Genomic DNA, 16,605 nt, shown 5'->3' with positions numbered 1-16,605 from the left:
CATATTGCCAGTGTATCGCTGTATTTATTAAAAAAAAAATAAAATATGGAGACCTAAATACACCATGAAATGAAATGTAACTTCATAGCTTTTTTTTGTAACATTCACTTATCTGTTACCAAGTATAATATTTTTTATTATCACATAGGAGACATTTCTAAAAGCAAATTACTATTATCAAACTATTTCAGTACTTTGATGTAACCAAACAGAAAATAAATGAAATACATTCACACATCTTCCATTTGAATTTCCTACAGTTTAAAACATGCCTGCTACATCATTCTCTTTCCAAAGCCAGTCCTTTTTACTTCCCCCCCTTCAGTCCTCATAATTGTGTGGCTACACTGCAACATGTTAATTCTAATCCTATTTTAGTGCAACTGCATTTAGTCTCATTTCATCCAATACAAATACTTTCTGGATTTTCTGGCCTAGCTTATCTTCTGCTTTCAGCTTTGCAGCCCTAACCCAGAACTGTTCATTTTGAACCTAAGGATTAAGGTATGGCAGGACAGAGAATGTGTGCACACCAACTTCAGCCAAAAAATGAGAAAGTTTGTAAATTTAACAGATGCGGTTTCCAAACACCTCTACAAATTGATGGTTTTGTTTTTTTCCACTATATAAAGAGTTTTATATAGATAGATAGATATTTATATCTAGCTATATATATAGGATTACTATATATCTCTCTATATATAGTGAACCTTTCAAAATGAAAATTTACAGAAGTAGACAAACAACACGAGTAGTAAGGGCAGGACTTGCACAATGAACCCTTCTTGCATTTGTAGTTGAGTAGGTGATTTCTCCTACACAAGACAACAACAGAGCTATTCAGAGATATTACACTGCACATTTCTACAATGTAGCTGCTGCTTTTTTCCAGTAAACAGTCACAAGCTGTTCCAGACACGGAACAGCAGTCAATACTTCCATCTGACTCCAAGAGTCAAAGAATGATCTCAGGAGACAAGAGCAGTTTGTTTAATCTTTGACAGGAAACCAGAAGAGAAATTACAGGTTGCCACCCTTACGTAGAAAGCCTAATCATATTTAATAAAAATATTTCTACATTGAATACACAAATCACAAAAATAACAGGAGATACTGAAAGATCTATCTAGATAATACATTCTCAATCTAACACACAGCCTCAAAAATTCTTAAAACTTCAAAAATTCTGATAAATCTCCCAAAAGCACATGCAATCTGACTGGTTCAAATTTTGGATGTTAAGAGAATTCACAGTATGTATGTAATCCAGCACAATGCATAACCCACTACAATCAAAATAAAAAGCAGGCAGCAGAGCCTGGGAACACGTGGGAGCAGGGAGAGGGGCAGGACAACCCTGCTGAGCACAGGATCAGCAGGAGGGAGCACAGGATGGCACAGCTGTGCTCTCCCCCAGCCTGCAGCCACACCACTCTGCACCAGGCTCGTGGCAATTTGGTTCCTCAAAACTTGAAACATAATCCCTAATCACTAACCTCCTAAAATAAAGGATGTTCTACACCATTTTCGCTACTATATTTTTGTAAGTTTAGGTGCTGCCCTGCCTCACAGGATCAAGGGGTTTTTTTGTTTGGTTTTTTTTTTTTTTTCCTTTTGTTTATCTAATAAAGGTAGCAATTTGTAACTTTTCAGGAAAGAAGGCTGATTTGAGTAGCATGAGGGACCACAACCTTAATTAATGCAGGAGGTGATATAGACTGAGCAGTTTTCAACAACTCTGACAATACTGACTGAATACAACAATGCTGCACAATTAAAGGAACTGAGCAGTATTTTATATACACAGAGATCAACACATGTATGTATTGAGAGATGGAGCATGGCACACATACATACATACACATCTTAAAATGCTACCAGGCAGTATTTTTATCACATTAAAAACTGATACTTGCTAAAGGCAATGAATAGCTGAAATCATACCCCATAAATTAATAATGCAAACAAGCTCAATAAGTTTGCAGGTTCCCTACATGCTGCTAAGGGAACTTTCCCAATGCTGTACTAGAAGCACAAGAACAGATTTATCAGCATAAACTTTCTTTAATGAGCATTGAATGTTCAATGTCTAACAGACATAAGCATAACAGAGGTTATTAAGTACTTGATGCAGTCATGTAATTTCTACCTAAATCTATAAAAACCAGCACCTGGAAACTGAACTCCTGTTTCCCATTTACAATGCTGGTAATGATTACAGCCAAGTAAGACAACAGAAAACCAGCTTGTTAATGTGAAACATAGTCTTACAAGTTCACACTAGAAAAGCCCAAGTTAATTCAAGTAGCTATTTAACTGTTAAGAATGCACAATAATGAGTTCACTTGTAAAATATTTGGTAAATAATTAACTTTCAGAATTTCCAAAGTAGGAATTTCCAATAAAAACTTTATTAATAAGTAACTGAAATCTACAACATTTTTGTCCCTTTATCTGCTCTCTTGTGGAGAGAATACCAAAACTGTATGAGTTAATTAGTATGCATCAAGCATTTAGATGTACGTGTCTCTAATCCACTTCTAAATGAATCTTCTGTTCAGTGTGCTCAGGCACTTCCAAACGGAAAAAAAAAAGCATTTGTAAGCTCATGAAATAATTGTCTTTCATCTATTTTCTGATTTTCATGAGCTCTTACAAGGCTGTTCCAAAAGGACAGCTCAATTTCATGATTCTTGGGGAATAAAAAACAATTTGTATTTAATTTTAACAGGAGAACCTGAGATTCCAAAGAACAGCTCTGACCACTGTTTGGAGAGTGGTCTCTTATAAATACACAGTACCAAAGAGCTTGCTTCACCAGTCTTATTAGAAAATCATGATTAAAATATCATATATTAATATTTTAGTTTCTCTAGTGTGCTAAGAGAAAAGAGATAAATTTTTTTTAATGCTCAGTAAGGGAAAAAGTAGCAAAAAATTAAAGGCTTCCTGGTAAGTCTTCAACTATCATCTCTGTGCTTCCCATGCACAATAACAAGATTAAAATCAGTATTTGCCCAGTAATGGCTAATCTTTATGAACATTGCAAAAAAAACACAAACAAACAAACAAACAAACAAAAAAAAAAAAAAAAACAAACTCAAAGCCAAACAAACCCACAGCTGAGAAGATAATTGCTTTTCTGAACTAGGATGGGAATGCTCCACAAAAGCTTCCCCCACATCTCAGAACTGTAATGAAGGACACAAAAATGTGGAGCAGCAACAGACACCAGGAGTTCAGATGGCAAGAAGGGAACATCCACCAGGAGCAAAGCTCTCACTACCAAACAGATGGAAACCAAAGTATTGATTGCAGCAAACTAAAAAACTGCTTACAGAGTTGCTTTAATCCAGGAACTTGTATTACCACTCAAATAGAAACAGTTCCATATTCAACATTCACTTCCACCTCAGGTCTTGTGCTGGCACTGTCATTTATGACAGACTTTGTTAGTCTCATCAGAGAACTGATCCAGTTAAAAATTGATTTTTTTCTTCCTTTTTTGTCAAATTTCACCTGAATTAGCTCTGATCTGGATTGTTCTTTGGTTGCACAAAGAGGCGTCAGCTTGAGGTAGTAAATAACACACCTGTGTGTGAAAAAAATAGAATAATAAACAGCTCCTGTTGGCATCTGTATGTATAGTTGGGCCAAATTAAAATAAACTCTTATCACCAGAACCCCTCCAATAAGAGTTTTAGCAATGATTTGGTCAGAGTTCTGCAATGTGAACAATAGACAAGCCAGTGATGAGGGAGTGAGTTTGGTGTTTACATATTTTTAAGTCTGGCTACATAAACTACAGATTCCCAAACCCTGACTTTGCCTAAACAATATAATCAGTAACAATTTGAAAAAACTGAGGTTTTCAGCTTGTTATTTTATAACTATGTTACTAATACAACCTATAGATGCTGAACTTCTAATGTACTACTGAGTCTTTGTTAAATTATACAGGTTTGGCTTAACAAATAAATTAATACAGCATTTTTTTAGAAATTGGTTTGGAATCAGTTCACTGAAGACTTGCTTAATTGGAAGAAAATATAATTGCCAAGAGACAAACCCCCCAGTAGCTTGGACAGATGACAATTCAGAATCTACTGGATTTAAATGGTTTGTAGCACTAAACAAATGTGGGGCAGAGTGGGCAGAATCCAATTACTTCACAACTCCATTGCAAAATGCACATGTAAAAACATTGAAATACTTTAGTTTAAAACAGGGTCATCCTAGCTTCAAGAAATTATTCCCATATTGGGCTATGGCTAATCTGTTGCATATAGGAAATTATTTTTGCAGATGTTTACAAATACTAAAATATATTACTAGTTAGAAGCTTTAAGAAATGCCTTTTATAATGAAAGGCAGGACAAAATTACTCCATCCAGCAAAATCTACTTCTAAGACTGTATCTGGTACTTAGATTTTGCATGCAGACCGCCTTGGTTGTACTTATGTCCTTAAAAAAATCAAACCCAAACACAGAACAAGCAGTTAACTGAACCCAAACCACGCCTGAAAATTTATTTTAAGCCAAACAAACAAAAAAGCTATAACAGAAAAGAGTACTTAGTATATACTTACTGTAAATGACATCTCCTCCTAAATCTAAGTCAAATGTTTGGTTCATTTTTAAACTTCTTGCAGTATGAAAAACTAGTTTGCAGAAACCTGTTGTTTCAGGTTTCAAATCCAGAATTCAAAACTCTCATAGCTTACATAAAACTTCTGGCAATCTTTGTATAGACAACCAAAAAAACCTGAAGCATCTACTTTAAAAAAGCTTCAGGGAATTGCATTATTTTCCAAATTGCCATTCTGATCTTCTACTCTGGCCACTCTTAAATGCCGAAAATAATTTCATGCTCTTGTATGACACTGATTCGTGAAAACAAGTTGCAGCTACAAAGCTTTTTTGCTTCCTTTTTAATATCACCTATTAATTTTAAAAACAAACAAATTTTCACAGTAACATTTCACTTTCAAATAACAAACTTGACACAGGGGAAAAAACCTAAGCCTGCAATATGATGAGTCTTACTCAGCTGCACAAGAAGGGAGGGAGCCTTGGCGAGCTCTCCACAACACTGGGAATGAGAATCAACAGCTCGGAGTGCTCTGGAGCAGTGAGGAGCTGCCTGCAGGCAAGTTCAGCACTGACAGGCTCCCGCTGCTCACCAGCAGCACATGCACATCTTCAGCAGATCAGGTAATGCCTTCCTGAATATCAGTACCTCATTCCAGAAACAGCCGCAGGAAAAGGCACCCACAGCACAGCGCTTGTACCAACTAAACAACCCCAGTTTTCCTTCGGAGGCATGAAGGCGAAATGATTCCTAAGAGCCAAGCGGGGCAGACCCGACGGATGGCGGGGGTCACTCATTAACCTCAGCGACCCGGGCCCCGGCTCGCACAACGCCCGCCCTGCCCCGGGCACTCACGGCACAGCGCGGCCGCTGCTCTCCCGCCGGGCACACCGCGGACCAAAGGAAATGCCGAGGAACAGGCGCAGGGTCCAGAGCAGCGAGACAAGAACGTACCTGGGGCACTACTGCACAAGGGTGCCTCAGTGAAGACTGAGTTTCCCTGTACTATCACATGATGTGTTGCAGCTGCTCTGGAACACATGACTCAATGTAACAAGGAATTGCAGAAAGCAGAAAAAACCAAAAAGCTGGGAGCTAACTTGGGAGAGAAACAGACTCTTCTAGAAGATTAAATCTTTCCATGACACAGTCTTTAAAACCTCCCAAAATTAAATTTCTACAGTCACTTGCCTTTCTAAAGGCACACGTATATAAAAAAGCCAACAGAAATCAAAAAAGCAGGTGGTAAAGTCAATCAGCATTATTAAATAAAAGTTGAATATATCCAATGGAAAAAAACTTGAACAGGATGCATAATTCCACCTCAGCAAAAAACAGGAACTCGTTCAGAATTAATCAAAAAGATGATTACAGATATGGGAAACTTCATTTTTAGGACCTACTAAGACAATTAAGCCAAAGGGACGCAAAACAAAGTGGACATTTAACACATGTCTAAAAATCACAACTTGCATTAAATGGAGGAATATGGCTTGATGTTTGCTGTGTCCTACAAGAACTAGGATTTTTCCAAAGGAACTAGATGGTGGCTATTTCAGAAAAAAAAAAACAACAAAAAACCAAACAATTCAATGGAGTTGTAACAGCATATAATTAAACTATGGAACTTGTTACCCTGTGAAGCTGTGGGTGATAAACGTCTACACGGCTATAGAAAGCAACTGCATGAACTCAAGGAAGACAAATCCAGCAAGAGGAACTGAACGCGGTAGCACGGTTTCTGTGATATCCTGTGACTCCTCACCCGGGTGTCCCATGAGGCTCCTGCAAGAGGAAACCCCCATACCGCACTCTCAGAGGGAGCAGCTGCAGTGCTGCTGGCCCTGCTCCCCTCTGCCTCAGTGCCTCCGCGGCCACCGGCAGCCAGAGGTGACATGTGTCCCCGCCCGGCCCTGCTGGTCACCCACCGCGGCTGTGACCACACACCGGTGACGGCTCTCAGGGTCACTTCTGTCATCTGACCACAAAACCGGGCAGACACAACAGCCTGTGCATAACTGCTTTCAATAGCACCTCACCACCGCCGCCCCTTTAACTTGCCTTAGCATGAACAAGCCTAAAGATAAAAACTACTATTCTAATTCGGTTTAGTCTATTATTTAATAACCATTTCCAGCCTTTTTGTAAAAAACTTACAGGTAACAACTACTATCTTAATCTACTAGCAAATTAGCATACTGAGCAACAATTTAACTAATTCAAGTTGACATTAAGATTCAGGAAGAACCATCCTTTCCTCACAATCAGATGCTCCACTGGTTACATAATCTGCTGCAGAATGCCCTGTGTGAGCAACAGGGAGGATCTCGCTGCTTGGTGTTGCCCAAAGCACAGTGTGGCACTGGTTCCAGTACAGACACTGGACTGGCCCATTGTCCATGCCTGTACTGCACCTCTGCACACTGCTTTGCCATTCACAGCACGGAGACACGCTGCATTCACAGCCCACTTGTGCTGGACAGGTTTTTCCAATGATCAAGTTGATGACTTGGAAATGCTACAGACACAGCTATGGAAAACAGGCTACAGCTGATCCCCAGAACAAAACACACCTTCAGGTTTAACAGCATGAACTCTGCACTCCCCTAAGGTAAACAGACCAATTTCCTACCACCCAGGCAAGGCACTTTAACAGACTGACTGCTAGACTACCTGCTATTTCTGTAATTTTCCTCTTTGACATGCTTATAAAACTAGCAATGCACACAAACAAAGGGGAAAAAAGTGAAACTGTTACAGAGGCCAACTCTTAACTAATTCTGCAGAAACTCTCACTCACAGAGCTAACACTAGGAAAACAGTGAAAGAAAAAGAAAACATTTTCATAAGTCCACCTCAAACCTCTATCATCCGTTTTGCAATGAAATTATACTAAATTCTATAAAATTACTTGCTTTTCCCTACTGCAGTATCAGACTTGCCCCTTACAACCAAGGTTTTCACTTGTTTTAAATGATACTTGTTCCTCTTCCCAATAAACACCCTCCTCAGGGCATACAGTTCCATGAGAATACAGGCTTTTGCTCCAAATTCTGATGTGATGTGGGGTCTGGGCTCCAGAGAAAACTTTTAAAACAAAATCTACAGGCTGAAAGTTGATAGTTGATTGCAATTAATTTTCTTTTTTTAAGTAAAAACCACCTCATTTTCTAACCAGATGTATTATTTCCTAGCCTGTAACTCCTTGTCCTAACCTTCACCGCACAGAAATACAAGTTAGACAGCAGGGTATTTAGCTCCTTTGGAATTAGTAAGCAAGCCACTCCCTCAGAGTCACTAAGTTTTAGGAATCAAAAGTTTAATACAATCATTTGCAGGTTTTCAAGATTACTAAAACCAGTACCCACTTGTGCTAATGTAACTTAATTCCAAAAGAACTCCTTAAAAACTCCACTACTTAAAAAAGCGTAACAAACATTTAGCCACTCAGGTTTATCTCTGTTCCTGAGAGCAAAAGCAATTTCACACAATTGTTAAGGATAGGATATTAGGAATGCCATACTGAAACTGTATTTACAAGGAAGTGCAAGTCAGCCTTAATATAATTAAATGAGTTGGAATTTGGCCAGTAACTTGGGCTATGACAAATCCACAAGCCAGTCTATCCAACAGTACAATGTGTACTTGTTTATGCACTTTTCTACAGCACGGCTGATGACAGAAACAAAAAATGTCTTTAGGCTGGTGCTTAACTTCAAACAGGAAGAATTGCATTTAAGTAATTTAAAATAAGTCACTTCTAACACCCTCCCAACTCTCATACAGAGTCATGAACAGATTTTGTCAGAGCTGCTCTGTGGCTATACAGAGCAGTGAATCTTATTGTGAAATAATTCAAAATAATACCTAAGAATGATATGGAGGTGGAAATTTTAAATCTGTGGTACCTCATACTGTGGCTTCTATATAGCTTGGGGCAACTTACTACAAATGTTCCAAAAGCCATCAAATGCTGACTTCAAAGAGAGTGCAGACAAGGAAAATAATGCAAAGAGGGAATAAATACAAGCCAGTTGAGAAAAACAAACCCAGTCAGCACCATTTTCAGAGTACTTTGGAGTTCCACAAATAGAGCATGAACCACACTGCAAAAAGTGGCAGCACAGAAGTTACTATTTGTGACTGCTCAGGGCCAGGTCCCACAGCAAAGGCAAGATGTGCTACATTTTGAGCAAAGCACTCTCATACTGCCCTGCATTTGCTGCGGAATGTCTCAGAGAAGAACACGCAGTCACTTCCTTGTGAGTCAAAGGCCTTGGATGAATATCAACTGCAACACAATCAGTGAGATGCCAAGTGGTAAGCAGAAGTTTTGCAAGCATAAAAATATAACTATTTCAAATATCAAGCAATCTCAGCAATGTATTTTAGGACATTCACGCCTCAAGCAAACTCTGCATTCTTTTGTTTCATGAAGAATGTCAGGCAATTGTTATTTACTCTTTCAGTTAAACCTCTTCCACAGTATTTCAGCCTCTAAGGTACCTCACTGGACCATATCACATATCAGTTAGTACTGCTTAATTAGCAACAGGCCCATGTAAAGCAGTGACAGAAATAATTTTTAAGAGTTGTTTATACCTACATCAGTGTGTGTGTAAATTCATGTTTTTAAATATACATTCTGAATGCTAAGAAAAAACTGTAGTATGACATTGTTTTAAGCTCAAAATGATCCTTAGAAACTGCAAGCCAAATTTATTACTGTGATGTACAGTTTGCAGTGAAAGTAATCTTGGGAACAGTAGATTGTTCCTTCCATATCTGAAAAATGGCTTTTAGAAATCCTCATTGCTCAAACTGTCATCTACCAGAGACTATTTCTTATTTAAAATAGGGACGTCATTAATACCCTACATTTTTATAAACATGTTATGATGAACAGTAATAAAAGCATCTAGTTATTTCACCTACACCCCAATCATTCTGTTAAGGTCTGAAGACACAAATTCCAAACTTACCTAACAGCACCATATTCAATAAGAGTAAATGAATAAAGATGGCATTAGAAGTTTTCCAATACAGAAGTCAATCATACCCACATACTGGAAATTCTGTGACTATTTTCCTTTAAAATAAAGGAAGACTCTGACACAGGCTTTGCTACTGGGTTCTGCACACAGGTAAAATCTGTCTGATGAAAGTGTAATTACCAGTAATCTTTTGAACCCTCTCAAGAATGCAAAACCACTTAACATTGTTTTAATTTCCAAAACTCACAATAAAACCAAGACATTATTCTATATGTAGTAAAGCATCACACAGGCAAAACTGCCTATGTATTTATTGAGTTTCAGCTGTGTTAGAATAAGTTTCTTCAGACACAAATATCATTACCTTTTCCTGCTCAAAAGCAACATTCCCTTAAACAATGCTAAGATTAAAATACATCAAAGTCAATACCAACAGAGGTATTTGTAAAATTCCTGATTCATGCCTACCTGGTAAAAGTACTGGTTCCAGTTTTTTAATCCTTGGTTCTGATGTTATATTGTCATCAGCCTGAAAAAAAAAAAAAAAAGATAATTTACTTAAGGTTCAGAACTTTACAGTCAGACACAACCTGCTTGTACAGAAGAAAAGGTTGTTTAAACCAAAAAGGTTCATCTTAAGGAGCTGGAATCCAACCATAGCAAGAGTTTTTAAAAATTTTGAAGGCATTTAGATTGGTACCAAAATAATAATAAAATACTCAAAATATTCATGTTTAACAAGTTGGGCAACACAAACTATTACAAGTCACAGGACGAATAAAAAACAATTTGGCTTGACACTCCATAATGGCTCGAGATCTTCAATAAGTTTTACAGTTACAGACACTCAAGTTCAAGAAAACTCTCTACTAACTTCCAACATGCACAGCTTTCCAACATAGGAAAGATTTCAAAAAAACCTAAGGCCTAGAACAGGCATATGCCTACTTGCACTTCAGTTTCAAACCTTAAAAATTAAAATCTTCTATAAAAAGACTGGAACCTTTAGTGAAATAACCCACATTTCCTACAATGATAGCAATATAACCAGGACTAGGAATATCCAGAACCGTGTTATATGGACATCTCACTTCTACTAAGAAATTGGGAAAAAACCAAAAATGAGTCAACATGTCAAACACGTTGCTAGAAGAGGTCCTGTCTTGTCTAAAGTAAATAAATATCACTTTCTGTCAAGTGCACATCCAGATGACACAAAAAGTCCTAGTGGTTCTCGACACACTCAGTACTATATGCGCTATATATAATTGATACATATACTCGGCTTTCTTATTTATGCCATGAGACACGTTCTAAGCATGAAGCGATGGCTACAAGTGAGAGTTTAACTATCTGCACAGCAAAGCAGCGCTCGCTGCTTTCTCCTCATCCCGCCCAGAGCAGCGAGCAAAGCGAGCCCAAACACCTGAAGCATAACTCACAACTTTCCAAAATAATCTGCCACGGGCCGATTTTAATGAACACAGGACTTTATTTTGATAGAAGTCCGGCTTCCCGACCGCCGTGCGGGCTCTGTCCGTGTGCGACGCGGAGACCCGGAGGCCGAGGGGCTGCACCCCGAACCGGCTGCGCAGCTTTTGTTTCCCGGTGCCACGGAGGGCTCGGGGACCCGGCAGCCCCTCCACAGATGCTGTTCGCCACCCCCCGGGCCAGCGGGCACAGCCCCCGGGCCAGCGGGCACAGCCCCCGGGCGGCACCTCGGCCAGGGACAGGGACGGCCCGGGACAGGCACGACAGGGCAGGGCAGGGCAGGGAGGGCAGGTCGGTAATGGCAGTAAAAGGCAGTTACCTGAGGCAGAAGGTACGACTTGAAGGTGGGTTTGGGCTGCTTGAGGGAGAACATTGTGGCCGCCGACGGCCGGGCCGGGCCGGGCCGCGGAGGTGGTGCCGACACCCGCCGGCTCAGGCCCGGCACCCGCGGCCGCTCGGGCTGCGCTCCCCGTCACACCGCGGGGGCGGCCCCGGCGCACCCTCCTTCCCCAAGGGAGGAGCCAGCGGCCTGGGCAGGCCCGGGCTGGAGCCGCTGCCGCCCCGCATGGAGCCCCCGCGGCTCTCTCCGCCTCCCCGAGCCGGCCCAGCGGCTCCTTGGGCGGGCGGCGGCCCCGGCCGGGCCGTGAGGGGCGGGCGCGGCTGTGGCCGCGTACGGCGGCGCGGAGGGAACAAGCGGCCCGGCGGTGAGGGCCGGCCCGCGGCACCGCGCAGCCCCGGAGCGGCCGCACTGCCGGGGCCGGGTCACCGCCCCGCCGGCCTCATGCTGGTCCGGGCCTGCCCAGGGACAGCCAAACGCGGGGCCTGAGGCGGACGGGGCCGCCTACCGAAGCGGAGGGTTGCCGCAGTTCGGCCTCTGAGCCCCGTGGGAAGTGAAGCCCCCGCTCCGGGGCCTGCAGGAGTTACCGCTACCCGGGGCTGGCTCGTAAGGCAGCGGTAAAATCCAGCTCGGGCATGGTGGAGAGAGGGGCTGGTGAGACACTGGCACAGGCTGCCCACGGAGGCCGTGGCTGCTCCATCGCTGGCAGCGTTCACAGCCAGGTTCTGTCAGGCCTTGAGCAAGGTGCCCCTGCCCATGGCAGGGTTTTGAACTGGATGATCTATGCTCCATCCCAAGGCCTTGATGTTCTGGGATTCTGTGAATCGCTTACTGCTATGGGGTTCTTCCCCTGCCACCCTTTACAGAAGGTGTGTGCATTACAGCTGTGGGGTGTAAGCAACCCTCTCAGGCACATGATGAGACTTGGGGATGGTTCTGTGCAGGGCCAGGAGCTGGACTCCACAATCCTTGGGGGTCCCTTCCAACCCAAGTAGGAAACTGGGTAACTGCTCACATTTACTTAGTGGCCTATGGCACCCATAAAGGTCCATACTGCAGCTGATTATTATGACTGCTCTAAACTTGGCCTCCACAGTGAAAACACCTCTTACACGAAGCAACAGTTTGGGTGGAAATGTGGTTTAATGGAGAACCCTAGATCAGGAATACATGGTCTGTCAGCTGTGAGATCTAGGGAAGGGGAGAGTCTGGGTTCTCCTGCTGATGATCCAGTCATAAGGGAACTGGGTAAAACCAGCAGGTCTCTCCAGATCTTGGAGCCAGGTCTGAAGTGTTCAGTAGGGTAAGAAGGGCTGGCCCCTGGCTGCTGGTGCACCACAGTCATGGTTTCAGCTGTGAGCCAAGCAGGGCTCACAGCAAGGACCATGGTTTAGTGGTGGGAGTTGAAGGCCAGGACCTGACAAACTGCTGGTGTTTTGCAGCCTCACCATATTAAAAAGTGTAATTTTGGTCAACGCACTGTCATGAAAATGGAGCAGCTCCCGTACAATGTAACATTTGTAAAGGCCTGCTACAGCACAGTGGTGAAGACTCCAGAATAATGGACACATTTTTAGATACAAAATGACACATACAGTACTCAGCATCAGCTGCAAAGTCAAGATCTTCCCTCATTAATAGAAAGTATATCATATTGCATTATAGAACCTGGGACTTTTTGTGAAGTCTGAGGATGTGTGTTCAATGGAACAACATACTTAAGGGCACAATCTGGATCCCACAATTTAGAGGAGATGCCCCTCTGATTGCAGCAGAAAGGTTTGATTGAATAGTGAGGAGAGAAACAATTCACTGGCACCTGCCTAGACTGAGGAAAGTTCAGGTGCATACATTTAATGCTGTTCAACAGCCCAGGAGGGAGCACCATGCACTTGGACTTGTAGTAGATAGAGAAGAGAAAACCAATCCCAATGTACTTTTCAAAACAAGTGCACCTTCTTGCACAAAGGTCCCATCTTAGTGCTGTTGGCAGAAAATGCCCTTCACTTTATCCTCTATTTTCACATATACCACTTTTATTTTATGCTGTAAACATCCTTGTCTAACTGGGATTATTCAGCCAGGCATGATCTCATGCCCCAGTCCATTTTAGAGAGTGCACTGTGCTGCAGATGCTGCTGATGGTGTAGAGCTGAGTGCTGTGAGAGCTGACCACAGCTTCTCTCATCCCCTTTCATAACCTAAATCCTTTGGATGTTTGATGAGTGAGAAATACAGCGGGACTAGCCCTTATTTTTATCCTTCTTTAAAGTTTTTGTTCATATTTAGAACACTGGTGAAAGGAAATTTAACTCAAAAACAGGGAAAGAGAAAGTGAGGGGGTGAGGAAGGCAGAAAATACCCAGATTTGAAATTGCACATAATAAATTTGCCAATAATATTAAAAATGATGATTGTTTACACCCTATCAGAATTACATGACTGTTTCTGCATCAGCACAGAGACTTTTTAGGAGTTGCTGCAAAAGCAATCTTACTCATGAGAAGATGATCACACGATAGCAAAAATTTCCATTAAGGACTGCACTGACACATTGAAATTGCAGTGCTGTTCTGAAAAGGAGCAAACAAAATCAAAACTAAGCTCTCACAAGATTTGTGAGGATTGTTACTGGAATTGGTTACAAATTTCCACTGGAAGAGTTTCTGTGCCAGTAGGAGAAGAAGGCTGATTTGGCAGAATTGAGTACTTTGGAGAAGCAAGTTAATTGTCACAACTTGCAGTGAGATGCAGACAGGCAGAGCAGGACAGGCAAGTAGAGCAGGGTAGGCAGGCAGGACAGGGCAGACAAGACAAAAGGGCAGGCAGGGGAGGCAGGGAAATCCTCTGGTTCCTTTTTGGCAATGAACTGCCTGCCCATCTCTGGCCATCCTAGCTCTGCCCCACTCGCTCACTTTTTTCAAACAGTTCTGCTAAGCCAGAGATTTTTGAGAATGCCTTTGTCTATGAGAGCAGTCTAGAAATAATGGTGGGAAGACAGCTATGCAGCAAAGCCAGCTGAACTGAAAAGATTGCAGATGTCTGGTGTTATTCTCATTATTAAAAAAATAAATTTTTTTACCCAGCACAGTTATTTTCCTTGCCTCAGTTATTTTCCTTCCTCTTTTTATTCAGTGGTATCTCCTGTGTGCTAGCCTGACCAGGGCCCTTTCACTTGGCCACTCTCTCTGAGAAGCAGCGTGGCGTGCTCTCCCAGTGATATCCCCCCCAACACTGTGTGGCTGTCTCCCAGGGCTCTTTTTACACACAGGGCCACTGTTTGTGACAGTGCAGATAATTATCTGTTAGCTGTGGCTGGGGTGCAGAACCTGCTGTGTTCAGTGCACACTCAGATTAGGCACCTTCCTGAAAGTTCTGCTACAACCTCCCAAGGCAGCTCTGTGGCTGGGGAAGTGCTTTGGGTTATGCAATGCATGAGGGCTGGGGTTAAATCAGAACAGATTTTCACAATGGTCCCTTTTGATCTCTCAGCAGATTAGAGAATGGCTTTCATTAGGCATGTTCAAGAACAGGTTAGACCACCATCTGCCACTGATGCTATTGACATAGCTGAACTTGCCTAGTGCAGATGATCTCTTCCAGGCCTGTATTTCTATGGCAACTTCCGTGTTTTCATAGCTCTCTGAAGACTGGTTCAATTATTGGTTTGAACTCCAAGACAAAAAGACACAAGTGTTGTCTGATTTCACAGCAGAGCTATGTGCCCAGAGCTATAGCAAGTGTGCAGCAAGCCTGCAAAGTCAGGGATTCACTGATGGAAGTCAGTTCTATTTTTCCCTGAACATGGTACAATTTATTACATTACCTGGACACCTCTCTACTTGTGCACTCAATAGTTGGTGCACCCAAGTTGCCTCAACCTGCACTCAGAAGTGTGGGACTCTGGAGACTTGTGAGGGAGCCACCCCTACAGATCTGTATTACCTCTTACAGAATAAAAACATAATGCTTTAAATTTATTAAGCAGTTGGTAAAAAAATCCAGTCATTCCTGAATGTCCTTGATGAAGATCTAGGAGAAGAATATTTAAAATGTGTTTACATACATAAACCAGCAAATTTGACAGTCTTGGCCAAATACATACAAAAGACATAAAAACTATGCAGAAGTTTAAGTTTCTTGAGGTATCTCAGGAAAGAAGCCTCCTTTGCAAGGCACATCTGTGAAGTAGAGGCTGCCTTCTTTGTGTGGAGCTTTAATGATATGGAACTTTGCTATGCCAGACAAGGGTACTTTCCTTGTTAACCACTGTGTAGGTTTTACTTGTCTGGAGTTACTGGGTGCTGTTCATGGCACAGTGTTCTACCTTGGCTTGGACTATTTCACACAGGTATTGTGATAGTGACTATCAGATTACTGATGCTTCTAAACTAGAATCTAATCTATTTTCATGGCCCTTTCTGAAGGCTCTTGCTTTGCTCAGGAGAGCTTGCTGAGCACAGCAGTCCAGTCAGGGTAAGCAAAGGGAGATGCTTGCATCTAGAGTCATGCAGGATGAAGCACTGTGGTTTTACTGGGGGTTCATGTTGCAGAGACAAAAGAGGAGCAGGCACATGAAATTATGCACCCTATTTTTCACTGCTCTCCAACACCAAGAACGAGGTGGACAGCAGCACTTAAATATTTCAGCTGAACATCTGCAAAGAATAATTTAAAGCCTGTTATGAAGACATACCTTGCATCCATTGTAAAGATAGAGGGCATCAACCATAAAGCACCACTTTTCCATATCAAACCCTGCAGATAAGGCTAAAAGTTGAAAAAACCAAAATAAAATTGCAGTTTTAAGAAAATCTGTAGTCTTTGTCTCACTTCTCCCAAGGCTTGTGGTTTGTCAGCCTACAATGCAAAGTACTGCTGGGTACTGTTTTATGCCTACCCCAAACTCCTGTGCCTGCCACAATTTGAAATGGTCTTTAAATGGCCACATCAGCCAGGTCCTTATGTCAGTTTTGCCTTCCTGTCTGATGCTGGATCACAACAGGGAATCAAAATCCACAATTAGGCTGAATTTTTAGCTTAGGTGACTGCTGCATGTGCAATGGTTGCAGTGAGAAGAAAACATCCCTAGGGCTAATGTAGCGTCATAACCAGGCAAACAGAGGCTAATTGTCACTGCTAGTAACAGGCCACAGGCTTTATGCTGACTTTGTAAGGCCTCAGGACTGAG

General features: G+C 42.0%; 1 protein-coding gene across 2 annotated transcripts in view; it reads right to left on the bottom strand.

Moving 5' to 3' along the window:
* MTMR10 (myotubularin related protein 10) overlaps positions 1–11,710 on the bottom strand; it is a 36,066-nt gene extending 24,356 nt beyond the window's left edge. Inside the window, exons 1-2 of one of the 2 annotated variants that reach the window (XM_084213953.1) lie at positions 11,397–11,710; positions 10,055–10,115 (exon numbers count right to left, since the gene is read on the bottom strand). In XM_084213953.1, the coding sequence (XP_084070079.1) occupies positions 10,055–10,115; positions 11,397–11,450 (115 nt within the window). In that variant the 5' untranslated portion in view covers positions 11,451–11,710. Of the gene's footprint in view, positions 1–3,338; positions 3,441–10,054; positions 10,116–11,396 lie in introns of those variants that run through there. The other variant, XM_084213954.1, reaches the window with a different exon arrangement.
* Positions 11,711–16,605: the final 4,895 nt, after the last annotated feature.

This window comes from Fringilla coelebs (genome assembly GCF_963513975.1).
Source record: "Fringilla coelebs genome assembly, chromosome: 12".
Classification (NCBI taxonomy): Eukaryota; Metazoa; Chordata; class Aves; order Passeriformes; family Fringillidae; genus Fringilla; species Fringilla coelebs.
The sequence above is the reverse complement of the archived record's forward strand: the minus strand, read 5'-3'. Positions and strand labels throughout refer to the sequence as shown.